The sequence below is a fragment of the Triturus cristatus genome, chromosome 6 (genome assembly GCF_964204655.1).
Source record: "Triturus cristatus chromosome 6, aTriCri1.1, whole genome shotgun sequence".
NCBI lineage: Eukaryota > Metazoa > Chordata > Amphibia > Caudata > Salamandridae > Triturus > Triturus cristatus.
The window spans coordinates 66,856,781-66,875,289 of NC_140589.1; the positions used below are offsets into that span (position 1 = coordinate 66,856,781).

The 18,509-nt window shown below is 43.1% G+C and overlaps 1 protein-coding gene across 1 annotated transcript in view; it reads right to left on the reverse strand.

The window, feature by feature from the left end:
- Positions 1-18,509, reverse strand: part of ZFAND3 (zinc finger AN1-type containing 3) — a 621,127-nt gene that overhangs the window by 149,821 nt on the left and 452,797 nt on the right. The window contains exon 4 of the mRNA XM_085610242.1: positions 3,018-3,083. Coding sequence (XP_085466368.1) covers positions 3,018-3,083 — 66 coding nt within the window. The remainder of the gene's footprint in view (positions 1-3,017; positions 3,084-18,509) is intronic.

Here is an 18,509-nt window from a genome sequence, read left to right on the forward strand (position 1 = left end):
ATTGTTAGTGAGTGAGCGGTAAATACAGGATATCCCTCCCTGACCCAGACTGCCTGTCATGACTTGAACCTCAGGGGGACTATATTCGGGGAGCGCAGTGCCATCAGAGATATAAGAGAGGAGGGCATGGCGCAGCTGCAAGTATCGGAAAAACGGCGACGAATGGAGGGAATGTCTGGCTTGCAAATCCTGAAAGGAGCGTAAGTGGGTACTGCTCCAGACATCGCCTAGCAAGGGAATCCCGATAAGATCCCAGGGCCGAAATCCGGAAAGAGGCGACCTCCCGGAGACAGGTGCCGTACCACAAGGGAGTATACCGGGTCAGCTTACCCGACCAGCGTGTACGCCGCAGGAAGGCCCGTCAGGCCAGGAGCACTCCACACATGACATCAGGGAGAGCTTGGGGGACAACGTCTCCGTATAGCATCCCCTGGATAGTGGCAAAGCCAAGGGTGTGTAGTTCCAGGCAGTACGCCGGGTCGGACCAGCCGCCATTGAACCAATCGTGGACAACAAGAAGCCGGGTCAATAAGTAATAGAGGTAGAGGTTCGTCATCCCAAGACCACCGTCGAAGGGCGGGACGCGGCATTGGGCCAGGGCCAGCCTGGGCCTCCGACCCCCCACAAGAACTTAGTAGCCAGCCCGGCCATCTCTCGGAACCAGGACCTAGTGAACTTCCTTGAAGTTTTTATTGATTATTTTACAAGCTACGTATTGAACTGTGTGTTGCCTTTCAGTAACCTCAGAGAAGTTAAGCACCCAATCAGGCGGTGAATATACACTTGACCAATATTCTTCAGGCCCTGGTTCCATTTTGACATAACTTGAAAAATGTTAGACATTTTCTGAACTTTACGTGGTTCATAGGTCAGTTAATTTTATGGGAGTATCTTCAGCAAATGTATCAGGTAGAGCTGCAGAGAGGAGTCAGTTTCTGCAGGTAAGCTGGACCTTTGTTCCACTAGACTCTGTGAAAGGAGCAGAGGACCTTTAATGTAATCCTGGGAGCTAATGGAAAGCTGCAACAGCTGCTCCCACTCGCCGCAGAGAAGACACATTCCAGTTGCCTGGAAATTAATTTCGTCATAAAAAAGAGACGATGATGTTACAGTAGTCTAGACGAGTTTGGAACTTGTTAGCTCAATTCCGAGTCCAGTGCAAAGGAGTAGGAGAATATGTTAGAGGACGAAGACCTGCACGATCACACATTTCACCACAGCGTTGATTAGGGGCACAACGGTAAAATATGTCAACAAATTCCAAAATAACATTTTTGAAGGCGTAGGGGAAATAATTCCAGAGTTTGTAGGTCAGGCAAACTATACTGTATATGACAAAGCTGCCCTGAAAAACCTAATCTCACCACCATCCATGAACAGGGACCTCTCCTTCATGTAGGGTAAAAAGCAGTCCAAGTTCACAGTAGAGCTGGACTGTTTCCCAAGTGGCAGTGGATTTGTGCTCTACAAAGTATGCCAAGGGGAGTGGATGCTCAGGCAAATCATTAAGCATGCCCAACAGGGTGCTGGATATTGAATCAGTACCTTCAGCACTACATACAGGTAACATAGTATGTTACTAATCTTTCCTCTACCCCTTCTTTCAAGGCTAAAGGAAATATTTCATGCTTCTTGAGTTTACCAATATGGAAGGGAGTTGAAGACATGAAAACTATGGACTAGTTTCCAGTTGGTCAGGGTCAACGTAGCTTCAAGATAGATTGTAGGAGCACTACTAGTGCCCAGCTCATTTCTCTTTAAAAGGCAGATTAACAGTAACGAATACCTACCAAGACACCTCATTAATGCTACAGAACAGACCGCTGGGCCTTGGCATATGCCAGAGCGGTGTTGATAAGACCTCAAGCCCATAGTAGGTAAGCACTGTAAAGCAAAGACTGTGGTATGAAGTTAGATAGCCTTAAGTATTGTCTCTCAACAGAGGAGAACTTCTCTAGAGATGAGGCCTCATTTGCTTAGACATCAGTTAAACTATTACAAGAATTGTATCAGCAACTCTGAGTATATGAGAGCGACCTGGTGGAGAAGCATGCTCTGTAGCTACCCCAGATATTTGCAAAGGCAGCCCCATTAAAAAGAAAAAATATCTACGCTTTTTGCCAGGCGTGAAACTCTGACGCTGAGGTGATCATCAGGGACATTGCAGACTCTTGCAATGACTGAGTCTTTTACACTTACAAGTTAAATCTTTTTTGGCAGATTACCACATCATCAGAATGCAATCACTGAAACGGACATTCAATGTATTGGTTAATGTAACTGGTCATTTCCAGTATTAACAAAAAACAAAATATACAAAGTCAAATATTTGCCCGGATCTACTGCAGTTCAGCATCTTACAGGCCTGGAGCTCAGATTAACTGGATGTAATGCTACTTAGAAGGGAAAGGAGCAAATCCTTTTGTATAAAGCTTCACCTCGAGATGATACACTACCCTGAACTGGACGTGCGAGAGGCAGACCAAACTATACAATGTAGAGAACATCATATGCAAGCAATAGGTGGACATCGTCATGAAGAGAGGACAACGCTATGATAAGACAAAAACTTCCGGACCAGTCATGCAGTCAACAGAACCCCAAAATATGTGGGCATATGAGATAAATGAGGTGCTTGTTTGCTATTTCCACTCGCTATATATATATATCTTTTCTGGAGTGCCAGTTCTCAGCAATGCAGAGAATCAAAAGGAAAATGCAATGACACCTTAGTAAGAACTGGCAGTCCAAATCAAAAGGATTTAGTACATTTAGATAAACTATTAACTTAAAAGGGTACTGCTGGGTAGTCCAGGCAGTCCAATGGAGGAGGTGTAAAGTGGGGGCAAGCCACTCTCAAGGGACCAAGCTGACTCATGAGGAATGCTTGTACAGCTTCATGCCTCCAGATGTTCACAAACTGCATGCCAAATGTAAACATCTATCCTATTTCTTGAGTGAAGCAGACTAGACAAAACAACAAACAGGAAAACCATTTAAAACAAAGTCCCACTAACCTGAATCACAAGATCTTTTGGTTGGTGTGGTTAATGAAACATGAGCGGTGTCTGTGCATGGTCCACCTAAAAACAGAGACAAACATTAGGGCAGTATCCAACAGCCGAGACAGAAGATAAGTTCTCTGACTAATAGACAAACAAAATAAACAGTGTGGCCCGTTCACAAATGCATTTTGGAGTACATAACATTGAGCTCCCGTAGTGCTCTTTTACGTATTCTTACCTTTGGGAATCTGTCGAAAAACATCAAAAGTGGGAATAAGAAGGGATATGCATATACAGTTAGTACAGAGAGTATGAACTGTGCCCTCTTTGCACCTTTTCCCCTTAAAGGGACGTTGGAAGCTTCCAGGCCAATTAACAAAGACACGTAGGAATACGTGAAAGAGTATTCTGGTAGTACTACTTCCCGTAGAAAGGTTTTTGTGACTCATCCACAGTATTTTCTAGTTAAGTCACTTGGGGCACATCCAATAATGCTGGCAGAGGAGTCTCAACATGCACCACCACAGCTTTTAGCTATTAACCAGGTCAGAGGTCTCTTCAAAATAATGACTGCTGATGGAATTCATATCAGACGATAGAAGGCAACCAATTATGAGTGTTATCTCTGCCTTCCTGGCCTGCTGAAAGGGTCACAAACTAGTTAGTAGGAAGAGAACCAACATAAGAGAAACTTATAGATACAAAAAGATTTTCTGTGGAGACCACAGTTTTGTACATTTCTTACAAAAACCGATATAGGTTTCAACTTTGAGCCTGTCCTTGACATCAAATAGGAACTTTAAAGTAAGTTTGGAACATGTCCGAGGTTAGCTCAACTTCCTCAAGTAGAATCACAGTTTCAAACGGTCACTAATTTGGACACTACACAAGCAGGTGCCAACTAGATTGGGGATTCCAAGGGCACTTCCAAGATAGGGGATTGTTATTCCGATTCATCCATGTTTGCTCCTGGCAGCATTCTTTCCCAGCCTGATGGAGTAACCAAACATAAGCCATCTATACTGGGCGATATTAACAACATTCGTAGAAGTACAACCAAATGCCATGGTGCCATTGCACCTGAATTTGGCATCAAGAACAAAATCATATTGGCAAAATTAGAGGAGGCCTGGCCGTCATCCATAATAGAAAAAAAGAAAAATCACTGAAAATAAGCAAGATGTCATCCATCTCCAACTATCACTTATCCTTCCTCTTACTATATAAACCAGCAATGAAAACTTTGACGATGTCTTACTAGAGACAGTGACTAAGACCCATTTTTTTTTTTTTAAATAAATTTTTTATTATTTTCCATTTCCATCTCCACATCATCTCTTACACAGGTGTTGTAAGCATTATTCAGGAAGATTGTGCTCCACCCTTCATCCCTACAAAGTTGTCATATTATGCAACCACAATGATTTACATTATTACCCACAGTCTCGTTGCCTATTATTCGCCAACTTCCGCCCTACCATCCCCCTTAAGCCCTTTTCCCCACAACCCTCCCGAAATCCAGAACTACTATTTCTACCCACCCCTACCCTCCCCACCAGTGTGCTCCCCCCCAGTCGTTAATCTCAATGTGCCTTGATCTATAGGTGTGTGTTCTCTGTGCACTCTTGCAGTTGCTCTGCTTCTCTCCCCCTGCCACCCATCTTCCTCTCCTTCGGTTGTGCTTTCGATCCCCTCATTCTCCCTTGCGCTGTTAATCACCCGTGGTCTAACTGTGGGCCGGCTCATCGTCTTGGTCTCCTCCAGAACCGCGTAACGCTTCAATTAGCGCCTCCCAGGCTCGTGCCACTTCCAACATCGTCTCCTTCTGGGACCTATGCGCCAGTCGTAGCTTGATCACACTCTCACTCGCCGCCCACTTAAGGAATTCGTGTTTCCACCTCTGCACTCTAGGTCCCTGACTATGCTTCCAGTGGCTGGTTATTTCCCTTTTGGCTAGTATCAGTCCCAAATCTATGAATTTGCTGGTTACTTTATTGCGTTTCGTCCGCGGGAACCAGTGCAATAAACCCACCGCCATATCTTTATTAAGTGTTCGCTCTGTTGCCAGCTCCAACGCCCCAATCACGTCTTCCCAATACGCCGTCAGCTTCGGACAGGACCACAGCATATGCTGGAAATCCGCCTCCTCTAGTCCACATCTAGGGCAGCGAGCCTCGTCCGCCCCGAAGATCCGTTTGATATGGCTCGGGGTCATGTATGCCCTGTGCAGCACATAAAACTGTATGAGCTGGAACCTGGCATTTCTCGTGCTCTTCCATGCCCTTTCTACTAGCTTGGGCCAAGTAGTGTCCGGGATATCCCTACCTAAGTCCCTTTCCCACTTCTCCTTAAGACGACCCAGCGGCTGCCTGCCCTCCTGTTCCATTCTCCTATTAAGGCATGTGACAGCCCTAAAAGTTCCGTCCGCCATAGCCACATATTGGCAGATTAGCGATGTCGCTGGCTCTGACAGCCCCGTCTTCCACCTGCGCTGTATCGCCGCTACTAGCGCCGCATGCATCAGGTAGTGCCCCCGTGGTAAGTCAAACCGGTCCCGCAGACTCGAGAACGGCAGCAAGACACCATCACAGTGACTAAGACCCATATGAAACACCTCATCTATGCATTCTTTGAGACAACATATGATTTGGCACGAAGAATCTACCCACAACTATCACAACCAACCATAAGGACTTAAATCTCCAACAAATTGTTTCTGGCCCAACTCACTATACTGGACAAACTCAGATGTCATATTTGCTCCTTTGTGCCAGGCCGCAATTATAGACAACACCCTCATAAGCTGGAGCAACCACAACACTATCACCTTCGACAGCGAATCCAAAACTCCAACAACAATAAACACTCATGCAGGCAATGGAAAATACTAGACGTCCACAAATTCAGCTCCCAAATTGACACCCCCCAACAAATATGTGACCTACACACCTTCTACATCTGGATCCCCACTACACTGGTCAAACATATTAATACAGACCACATACAGTGTTAACGTAAAAAAACACTGCATTGAATAAGGACATGAAAAGAATGAAACCAAAAAAGTCAACATACAACGCAAGTGGAGAAAATCAAGCGATAAAGACAAAATCATAATGTCCAACTATAACATAGCCTACAGAAGAATGGTCAGAATCAAGAAGAGACCCCACCAGTCCATTTTAGAAGCCGACTGCCCTGCTAAGGAACTCCTCAAGTTTGAGAAGATTTCCGCAACCCAGGATTACAAAACACAAACACCACAATCGCAAGACATCAGTGACAAAATCTTTATTGAATTGATTAAAAAAATTCGAAAGATAGAATATTACCATAACGAGAACACAGACAACACCACCTCCAACATATGACCAAACCACCATAAAAGAGAGATGAAAGCAATCTTCCAGGACTACACACTTTTAACACACTCTTAGAAAAAGATTTACTCAACATTATCATCTCAAGCAGACCATTAAAATCATCTTCAGACCCAGTACCTCCAAATATCTTTAAAAATATGCTTCGTTCAGCTGTGCAGGGGAGGTAGATACAAGCTTGCGTAAATCCCAGAACTAAATTCATTCCCACACGAGCACAAAACCTTAAAACCTGTTAAATTAGACCACTCTTCGAAAAGTAAAAAAATCGACCCAACTGACCAAGCAAACAGGCCTATATCAAATGGATTATTCTTGGGAAAAATTGTCTGAAAGAGCTGCATTTACCAAACTTTCAAAATTGACAGTAGAAAATAACTTGATGTGAGACCAACAATTCCAGTTTGAGACTAGGCAGCGGCACAGTCCGCTATATCACTTGGGACCTAAAACTCACATTTGACAAGAACAGAGTGGTTGTCATATTAGTTCTGGACTTAACACCTGCAATTTACACTGCCCACCACCATATGCTACTACAAAGAATACATGAAAATACTCTAAAATTGGTTGCTACTCAACCTAGAGACAAAGTGTGATTTACCTACCATTGTTCACATCTGCTCCTCACATCATCACGGTGGTATCCCTCAGGGGTCTATCATATCTATCCTATTATTCAACATCTACTTAACCCTTTTGCCAAACCTTATTAAATCATTTCAACTCACTGGTACACCTATGCAGAGGACACAAATTAATCTAAAAATGGATGGGCAGCAAAAACTCTACAACTCAAAACTGGATGACTGTGCCATAAACACGTGGATGAGCAACCAACTAAAGCTCAACATTGTAAAGGCAGACAGCACGATTTGCTGACAATGGCAAGAATACCAGTCTACTGCCATATGGCCCAAGGAACTCGAGGCTCTCCAACAACATCAAGGTTAGTCAGAAACCTAGTGGTAACCATGGATTAAGGCCTATCATTAAGGCCACATGTCTACATAATTAAGGAGCACATTCTAAACAATGAACCTACTGTGTTGCACCTTCCCAATAACTTGGTTACTAACAAATACTATAAAATATCCTTACTTTTGTAACCTCCAAGTTTGGCTATACCAACAGACTAGATCTGGGAGCACAAAGATTCATCATGCACAAACACACCTAAAAGAAAACACTGCTGCAAGACTCCTCCTCCACTGTCACGCAGAAGAACACACGACTCCAGTCCTACAATCATTTCACTGGCTAACTAGAGCTAGAAGGGCAATGTTCAAGGCACTCTGTCTTGCCCATAGAGCCTCCCAAACAAAAGGACCACTATACTCATGAGCAATGCAAACAAAACAGTTTTCTATGCCCAAAGCTTGCATCATACTACCTTACCATAAGAAATCCACAGGATGCACTCTCGTTTCTCAGCACAAGCCACCAAGCTCTGGAATTCGCTACCAGCCAAGATTCTAAGTATTCAGGCACATACACACTACAGCAACCAGTTCAAAGCATGACCATTTCCAAAATAACTACATCATCCCACAACCCTGGAATAAAACCTGGTAAAGAATCTCACTTTCAAGTACAAACTACAGCGTACAACCTGCATATGGAACAAATCCAGCAGCACACTACTTTCTATATCCAGGTAAGCTAAGAACGACTGCACCATGGTTAGCGTGAGTATTATATAATAACGTCAATTCATATATAACCCTTCTGGGCCACGTTAATACGGATACCATACCATTCTGAGGACGGCAGCCAACTACAGCTTAATCCTCTTACACTCACATAAGTAATATCTGTTACAGGTCTTATCCATCATCCAGTACTGTACCAGCCAATAAACCAGCCATCACCAATTGAACAGGCATGGAATAATTTAAGGGATCTGTCACATACTGATGACCAATCAGAGGACTCCAATCTAGTCCACTACTGCAAGTCCTAACCAGCGACATGCAAGGATTGCTTGTTTACATCTCACAATGACATTCACATATGGGCTGATAGAAACCGAGCCCTTCCCAGCAGATCTCCTCGCCACTTCTGTTTCCAACCACACCTGCTCAGGATAAAAAAACAAACACATTTTAACCAAATGTCAGGTTGAAGCAACCGTTGCAGAAAGTAGGTAAGTATACTACGATCTCAAGAAATACCATAAAGGGGCCTGCAGAGCTGCTGAAAACCATAACCATTCACCTCTCACACCTTTGTCGACCACACTGCTCAGTACTACGACCCACGACACAATAACTGCACCTTGGTGGTCATCATACACAACATGAAAACACTTCTCATATAGGATCAATAAAAACAGACAACACCGTTCCAAACACACACCATCACCTGCGTAGATTACGGACCACGTAGGCAAGAACTTCCGTGCCCCATATAGAGGTAGTAAAATCTATATAAATGGTGCAACAGTATACAATAAAAAAAATACTTAATAGAAGCACGTTGCTTTCCAAAAATAAGCCAGTTATTTGGGTGAATGTCAAAGAGGCATCCTCAAACACAGATGTGTTCTGTGGGTAATATGTAAGAGTACAGTTTGATGGATCATTTTTTCCAGGTCAGTATAACAATACACAATTTCTTAATTTATTTTTTTGAAGTTTTTTTTTGTAATATGTTTTTTAACCTTAGAAAGAATTACATGGGAAACTGTAAATGTAAATAATAAAATAGGCTTGTGAAGGAGTTCATCAAGGTTCGTCACTTCCGAAAATTAGATCAAGTGCATTAAAGGCTATGGATTCAATTACCGCTTAATACAACTGCAACTCTGTACCTGTGAAACCTACTGCCGTTTACCCCGACATTAACGACATCACAAAAGACCATCCACGTCCACTGCATCTTGTCAAAACCATTTAGTTTCCATGTGTACTTAATTCATATTCAGCTCAAGGAGCTCAACGCGCAGTTCTTTACACAGTTACGTTAACAGTCTTACATAGGAATGGATTGTCATTAGTATGGCCTTGAATTAAAAATACCTAAGCCGATACTGTGAGCTGGGAGGAGTCCTCTCTCACACTCCTTGCCGCACAGACCCATTTTCTCAAATCTATCAACCAATGAACCATATGTGGGTGCAAGCGACGCCTTTATGTCAAAATTATTCAACATTTAGCTAGGGTCATCTGCCAAGCCGGATATGGGTTTTCAGGTGAGGTTCTCTTTTTCAAGGGTAAAAACTCCAAGAGACATCATTTTGGAGACCTATACAGGTTTCAGCCAAGAAAGTAATTCAAGTGGTGAATCACTGTATTCAAAGTAAAAGTTATTATTACACAATCCTATCACAACGGTTTGTAGCAGCTAACAAAACAAAATCGAAATAAGACAGTTGCTTCTCTCCTTCAAAAATAAATATCTCAATAACTCCTGTTACTGAAACAATCAACCAGTTGCAATCCTATGGTCACTACTGTTTTAGCTCAACACTGAAGAGAATAATGATTCCCAGCCACAGGTTATGATTCTAGCAGAAAATGTATTCGTATTCAAATAAAACATTTTTATTTCTCTACCAGCCAGCATAGAATGTGTTCAAAGTATTGCGGAGTTGAGAAACGCAATGGCTAGAAAAACCCTGATATTCTGACATGCATCCAACTTGAGGTTCATGCCTCGGTAGGTGCACAGACTTAGAAGAGCTGTCACAGATCTTCAAGGTTTGATCACTCTGACCTGATTAGAGTTGATAAAGTTCTTCATTTGCATTGGCCTGATGTAGTCACGGATGGAATGGTTTGACAATTGGCAGATGTTCTGGTTCGAGGGATAGTTTTATGGGATACCAAGCTCTTGGTAGTCACATTCATGGCAGAGTTTGACAGATCATGGTTGGAGGATACTACAAGTTTTGATGTGCCTCTTCCACCTGTGTTTTTGTTTTGTGATATATTATACAGCAGAGTCTCAGGGTTGGCTGCAGCCAGTGGTTGGATGATAACTGCATATGAGGGCAGGTGAGGTTGAATTCAAGAATAGGGAAGAGAAGCAGTCGGGGGCAGTTTGAAAGAGCTCATTTCTCATTTCATTTACAGAGATGAAACTCAAAGGTGGAGGAGATTTTTAAAATTCGAAGGTTGAGGTGATTTATTTTTTTTCACCTGAAAAGTGTGTTATAAATTTGCAATAATTCCACAATGTGATATTAGCTTTGGCTCTAAAGTTGAGTGACCAGGTGAATGCCATCTTCACCCCATACGAGTGTCTTTTGAGAAGAGGAGGTCTGCTATTATAATATAATAGTATTGATGAGTAATGAGGGTTTCAGGGAAAACTTCTCAAGATGAGCGGAGAAAAGAAAGTTGCAAGTGACAGACATGGTAGAAGAGGAGAACCAGTATTATGGAAGTGGGAAAAAGAGGAATCAGAAGTAGGAACACATTGAGGCAGGTCAGTTGCAATTGAAACTAATAGTTTAAAGACACAAAATGGAGTAAATTTAGCTTAGCTAGGATGCGTATATACCATTATCAGGTTTGCTGGAATCGGCAGAAGCTTGATCAGGTTTGCTTAACTTGGCTGTATGACCGGCTTTAATTGAGCCTTCATATGCGAGATGAATCTAATCAAATTTAGGAGTGAAAATAAATTAAGTCACTTCAGGCTAGGGATCAGAGTGTGGCCGTCAATACTCACAGTAATATGGGGGCAAGCAACGAGGATGTTGTAGCTCGAGCAGAATGGTCTTAATTCAACAGGGAGGCTACCGATGCTGTGGAGTGGCAGGGAAGAACTGAGCTAAGGTGACTTTGGAGATATCATGGTAATTTGTTATCCTTGACAGAGGAGTTCATGGATGAGGTGCGCCCATCTAGTTAGCCATCAACTTCAGATACGGCACATACATCAATAAACATTAGATTACTTTTGTTGATGTTTAGTCCTGTTTTCACTGTGTTTCATAATAGAGGTGTTCCTAAAGAGTGGAATCTGCAAGAGGTATTTTGACAGGAGGAGACTGTTGAGATACATGTATGATCAGGGGTGCATCCAACTGGATGGCATGTCTGAACAGTCCGAACACTTCGTGGGCTTCTGGAGTGAGAACCTGCAGCTGTGAACAGGGGAGCACAGTATTTTAAAGGTTGAGAGATGAGGCTTACACGACTGCTTATTGAAGGATCCCAAATATTATGTTTATGCTATTACATAATTGTAGCGTAAAAGGTCAAGGGTTCATAAATTACTAAACTATGGGTTTTGGTTGAGCGTCTGTAGAATCTATTGCATCAGATGGCTTTCAGGACAGACAGAACAGGTAGACCCTGTGACGGTTTAGCAGAGCCACAAAAGGATCGATAGCCACTACAGATGACCCCTACCAATACACAATTTAACCATCAGGTTCCATCTGCCCTATGTCCATCGGGTTACATCGGCCATGGTAAAACTCATAAGGAAACAAAAAAAACAAAAACAAAAACGGAACACATGAACATTTTCTGAAAGGCACAACGAATCTGAGGAGTACTTTTGGGAAGCAGCAACTGCCACATACTTTCAGGGAGAAAAAACGTTTGCAACTTTTTTCCTTCACATGGAATTTCCCCTCCTACACCCGCCGCCCCTTCCCTCCATAAGAAACGTTTTTCCTTACGCCACTGCAAATTTCGAGGATTCTGCCCTCATATGGTCACCTTGGATCAGGATTTATTCCTGCTACTGAAAGGAGTATCTGGGAATAGACTGTGATTGCCAAAAGATTGTGAATGAACACAAACATGCACGTTTGGTGCTGATCGGGATCTTTCCCAGCAATTTTTCAGGAATTCCTTTGGGATCTTAAGTTACAGGATGGAACGGGTGAGCCTCTAGCACAGAACATTCTTCCAGGAGTTTGAATTTGCTTTTTGATTAACAAAACCTGAGGAAGAGGAGGAAGACCCTGCCTGGTAGGATACCTTAAGGGGAGGGACCACCCCCTGGCTGGACCTCCCATTCATGGATAAGGACTACAGCCCTGCGGCAAGTCCCACTGACAAAGTCTGATGGAGGTGATGTTGTGAAGTACTGGATAAAGAGCAATGGGGTCGAAAAGAAAAACCCTCCTGCGACATTGGGAGACAGTGGCATTAATAACGGAGATAGCGATGAGATGTCTCTGATATTGAATGTTTTTGGTGTACAGAGAGTACCTAAACGTAGGACTAGATCCTTTTAGTTGCCTTTTCTAGCCTCATAGTTGAAACAATGTCCGAATTGCTAAAGGTAGCAGTTCACTTCCTTCACTGTAACCTAGAACTGTGAGCAGTGATGCACGCTTATTTTCCAAGTGGCACCGGAACAGCTGTGAAAGTCGAAGGTAAATTTGGCAAGTGGATATTAATCCTAAACGCACCGTCAGATGCCAGATTTTGGAAGATTACAACTGGATTTCAGATTCAAAATTAAGAGAAGATGCATGCAAACATAAACCAAAACCAACAAGAGGTGTTCTGTGCACGCGATCCGCTACAGCTAGCCTCGACTCTACATACGCGTTATGTACTACTCCACTTCAGCTCCAGGTGGAAAACATGCAGCTAAGCAAACTCCAAGCTCAAAAACTTCAAACCAACACAGGCGTTAAAGGGTAACCCAGAAAAGAAAAGCATTATATCATTTCTAAATTGTCCCAAGAATCTCCACAACTATTTCAAAATTAATTGGATGCTCAGTTGGTAAATGTGACCCATCACTTAACTGAGAAATTTAGAACATGAATTATTAACCAGACTTTTCGTGCCTCACAAATCTTCACTCTGGCTCGGAGTGTTAGCTATGTAGATTTCTGCTTCAAATAACAGTTTTTTTTCTTTTTCTGCTGCACATCTGGGGTTCAGCTATGGAAATGCTCTCATGAGATCTTGTTAGGCTAACTCCTTGTATCCTATGCATTTGCTAAACTGAAGAAAGAAAACTGACAGCTGAAGTGAAAAATGACAGCCAAGTGCCAACAACTGTGTGTGCAAAATACTTGTTAGTTTAAACACGTCAACACATGGTTTGGAATTTATATACGAGCTAAAACCAATAAAATACATAACGTCAAACAGGAACCACAAAACATTCCTTCCTAGCCTGTTACCACCAGAAGACATTGTAAGCTATGACAAGAACTAATGTTTATTAAAATTGCTTTTGTAGTCTAGGTCCTGTTGGAAAGTGTACCTTAAAGACAGATTTTTTCACCCAGAATGCAGGTGGAATCTCTTGAAGAGCTAGATTTGGGGCTCTAGTAACGCTCAAAGTAGAGCTGATGTGACCCCTACCAGTGCTGGAGTGTTAGCGTCGCGTTAGAGCTGAAGGTACCCCTAGGTGATGCACCTACAACTTCCAATGCTGCAGCCAGGGTGTATTTCCAATATGTAATGTGAATTAAAACGTTAGTAGAGGATCTTTTCACATTAGCAGCATAAAGACCAGTGGTAAAGTTAGATTTGAAAACCAATGTTTGGAGGGGGTTGGGAGAGGGGGGGGGGGGGGAGGAGTCTATTCTGGGCCCAAAACTATCTCCAGGGTTAGTGGCCATAGCCTTCCTCTGGTCCCACAGCACTAATGGCGGCCGAACAACTTCCAGTTTGCCGTTTCTTCTCGGAACTGGTCAGCGGCGGAAGAATGGAACAAAGCTGTTATTCCTGCAGACAATTCCAGGGAAGAGATTGAAACCTGATATTTTGCTGTGGACCTGAACTGGATTTGTGTGAAGTCTCCTGTAACTGTTAGCAGTAGGCTGGAGTCTGAAGAACCAGTTCTGGAGACCTGAAGGCTCACTGTTCCCTATATCGGGATTTATTCCACTGAAGGTGCGCAGTAACTGCTGCAAGGAAACAGAAATCGGAGAAATGTATTTTCCTTAAGATATTTTTGCATCGGCGGAAACTGCAGGGAGCTTTTAGCTTCTCTTCAGTATCAAAAACAAATTAACTGCAAACTTCCAAAGCCCTTTTGAAAAAAATACAAAGCGGATTTTACCAATAAATGTCCTCACTTCATTTAATATAACTTTTGATCCTTACATCAACTTTACCGGATTAACAAAGCATTTTACTTAAAGTCTTGCCTTAGTAACTTAAATTGATTTCTGTCCGTTAGGTTCTTTATTTCCTAAACGGATTGATGTATTGGCCAGTTTCTGCATTTGTTCCACCTGTGTATACATGCTGGGAGGAAGCCTGCCTGCTTGCGGCCAGCTACAAAGGGGGGGATGCTCACAGAACAGTGGAACCTTTAGGAGTGAGAATGTTCCCTGGCGTTGGCCATAGGCGGAGTCCCTATAACTCACGATGCAGACATCAAAGGGAACCAGCTTGGAGACCGGCATTGTCAAGTCGCTAAAGAATGATAGCCCTCAATACACAGGTAGAGATCATTAAAGGGCCAGCTCCAAGCCTCTTGGAAGACAAATGCAGACTCTGTTTTTTTTCGCTATGGCCTCCCACAGGCCTGGTTTCACCTCGTATGGACTCCTTGTGCTTGGAAGCATGTTCACTGGCTGTATTAATATCTGTAGTAGGGCAACAGACAGTGCCTAGTGGGTCTAGTTCCCTGGCATCTCGATTCCCTGCTTAGAGGGTTTTCCTTTCATTGTCCGGGAGATGCTTTGTCCTCTTTCGTTACATTCCGCTTAGGTTTCCACAGCTTTGGTCGTTTTCACAGCCATAAGAGCCCCTCCAGATTATGCCTTTGGAGTTTCGCACAATTAATGCCTAGGACGAGAACTCCACATCCTCAGTACCTCAGCGAATGTCGCGCTTACTTCCTAGAAACGACATTGAGGGAACCTCTTGGTGCTTAGACCAGGAGACTTCAGCAAGCGTCCACCACACAAGATGGCGGCAAAAATAACTTCACTACCAAACCAGACTCCCACCTCCATGAAAGATTGATATCAGCACAACTCCAAGGCACTGAAGTCAGAGAGGTGCACCAGGAATGCCCCTGTAGTTAATGGCGGAGGATGTGATGGTGTCGAGGGAGCACTGGAGGCCATATGACAGCACCAGCAGCACCATTTGAAAGGGAAGGCTTTCACCTTTCCAGCAGCTACAACCCCCACGCCATCTTCTCAACGATGGAAGAAGTTTAAGTTGCTAAATAAACCTGCCCTTGGGGAATGGCGGCGGAGAAGATTCTATCCCTTTATAATTTTACAAGACTCTATTCTGGCACCATCAATGGTGCAGATTGCTAGGGAGGGGGCTAGAGGTCAAGATATTCACCTGATTGGAATCTAATCAACATTGGTGTGTGGCTAACCTGATAATCTAGACTGATTGCAGCTTTTGTAAAGCGGTTACTCTGTCGCTACCTCTTGAATGTCTCTCAACTGTCAATCCCAAAGTAACTCATAAATTCAGGATTGGAGTTATGTAGTAAGGCAAAGTAATGCCAAGAAGTTCGGAACCTTGGAGTCTGGTTAGATGCGGACCTGTCTTTTGGACCGCAGATAGGACGTGTGGCGGGCGTCTGTTTCAGCGTCCTGAAAAGTTTACGGAAGATTTTAGATCTCCTCCCTACGTCAGCCCGCAGAACGTTTGTGCACGCCCTCGTCACATCACGCCTGGATTATGGCAATTTGCTGTACCTAGGAGCAACCAACAAGGCCTTAAATAGCCTTCAGGTGCTGCAGAATGCGGCAGCTCGCCTCATTTTAAAATTTCCCAGAAGAGTGGCCTCTAATACCGCCCTTCGGACTCTTCACTGGTTGCCAGTGAGGAGCAGGGTGGAGTTTAAGGCCCTCTGTACCTGCCATCGCATCCTTACTGGGAAAGCGCCAATACCGCTCCAGAACTTGATCACCAGGGATGAACCAACACGCTCCCTTCGCTCCTCCCACGGAGGCCTTTTAAAGGTCCCGAGGATAAGGCGGGCTCGCATGGGAGGTAGATCTTTTCGCTACCTGGCGGCTAAGAGCTGGAATGCTCTACCTTTGGACCTCCGTCTTGAGTCATCTGAACTGGGCTTTAGGAGGAAGTTAAAAACATATCTATATACTTGCTAGCTTGCACAGTCTCATTGGTTGTGTCAGTGGGAGTCAATCTGTTTTTGCGCGGGGACACGCTTTGAGCGTAACCAAGAGCTTTATAAAATTCCCTCATTATTAATGAACGGCTGAATAGGCTTATGCGGATGTTTTATGATCCTTAAGCGCTTCAAAATGCATTCAACTTGTAAGATTGTGCTTCCCACATAGCTTTTCTTATACTGGCATTCCAGGACATGTACTATAAAGTCAGAATTGCAGGAGGTATATTTCAAAATGTGTTGTCTGGTCCCATACTGCACTGGATAAGCCGGTCTACTCTATTTCTACATGCCTTATATATGAAGAATTTATAGAAGGTTTTCAAATCCGTAGTCCAATACCTGTGATTGAAAGTGACTATTCATTAGTCAGATTTTTTTTTTTTTTTAAAGATCTTCCCCTTCAATAACTAATTTCTGGTCTCGGGCGTCTGATTTTACAAATAATGTCACTTTTTACAATATATCATTTCTACCCAATATCTTCCTAAATTCGCTAGAATGGGAGTTAAAATTGGTAACATACCTAGTAGCCACTTCCTGCTTTGCTTTCATTGAAATGTCCCTGGGAAATAACAGATCAATTTCTGTTATTCCTTCCACTTTCAATACTGCTTGTTCTTCAACACTTTCGGTATAACCTCTCTGTTGGAATCATTGAAAGATGCCATTCTTTTCAAATAGAGTAAGCTACAACTTCTCCTGGCGCTTTGCAGTTCTGCATCCGAGATACTTCATTTTAGCTTGTCTGAAAGTGAGCTTCTTGCATGCAATATGCTATTATCTGCTGCTGGGTTTCAACACATGGGAGTCTGATCTGCTCATCACTGTCAGTAGTGTAATATTTAGATATTCTACTTTTTTGTGGCACATCTTAGTAAATAAATGTATGTAATAGTCATTTGAAGGTCCTTTAAAAATAGCATTGCATCATTTTGCATCACTTCTCCTAAATGTCAAAAGTGTGTGTGTTTATACGTACATACAAACACACACAAATATTTAGCACCTTCTCACAATCTGTCCATGCATACTTTGTCACAACTTCCAATGTGTCTTTACTGGATCTAGCACAACGTGTTGCCCTTCCCTCCGTCATACATGGATTCAGGTTCTTGTTCAAGGACACTAAATATCTGCACTCAATTGGTCACCCTTCCTGCTATACCATTGTTCCTTTTTCAATAATTTCTCCAATAGGTCAAGTTGGCCTTTTATGGTCATCTGAATTTTGTTCTTGTTTGTACCATCATTTCTTTTAAAGTACTTGGTAAAAGGCTGAACTCATCGCAAAACACAGCATTTCAGATGCCACTCACCCTCCACTTTTATTTGTGATTTAGAAACATACAGCAATCCCTCGCCCGTCAAGAGTTATCGGATTGATCCTTAAATGTCACCTTTGCCCATTATTCAAAAGTAGGCTTCAATTAGTGACCCTGTGTCAGATACTCACAGGTGGGAGCTTGTCGGGTAGTGTGAGTCCTCTGACTGGAGCAATGTCCAGACTTCCATTAATGTATCTGTTGCAGTCGGTTACTACCAACCAAGTCCTCCACATGGAATGGGCCTGCGGTCTCCTTGGTCTTGGACAGCTTCTGAGTACATGCTAGCCGTGGTACTTGTGAGTGAGGGCCCACGCCAGAAATTAAATGAAAGGGGTAGTTACAGAGCACACCGTTATCCCCAAAAGGGCATCCTGGTGCTAGGTCCGCAGAATATATGTACCATAATGTCCTACTGCTGAAAGAAACTAATATCAAGAATCGGACACCAAGAAGCTTTCTAAAATTGGCATCGCTGACGACCTATGTCAAGGAGAGAGGAAGTTGATTCCATGCATGCGCTCCTAGAACAGAAAAAGATCTACCACCTCTGGTCTTCAAACTAAAATTGGGAGTCCGTAAGAATTTGACATTTGCAGATATTAGAATTCTGCGGGTTCCATAATGTATAAAACGATCTAAAAGGTATTTCGGATCTGTTCGATGGAATGCTCTGAAGACTATACTGAGTGGTTTGAACAGGATCCACGTTTCCACTGTAAGCCAGTGGAGTTCCCTTAACCACCTGGGAG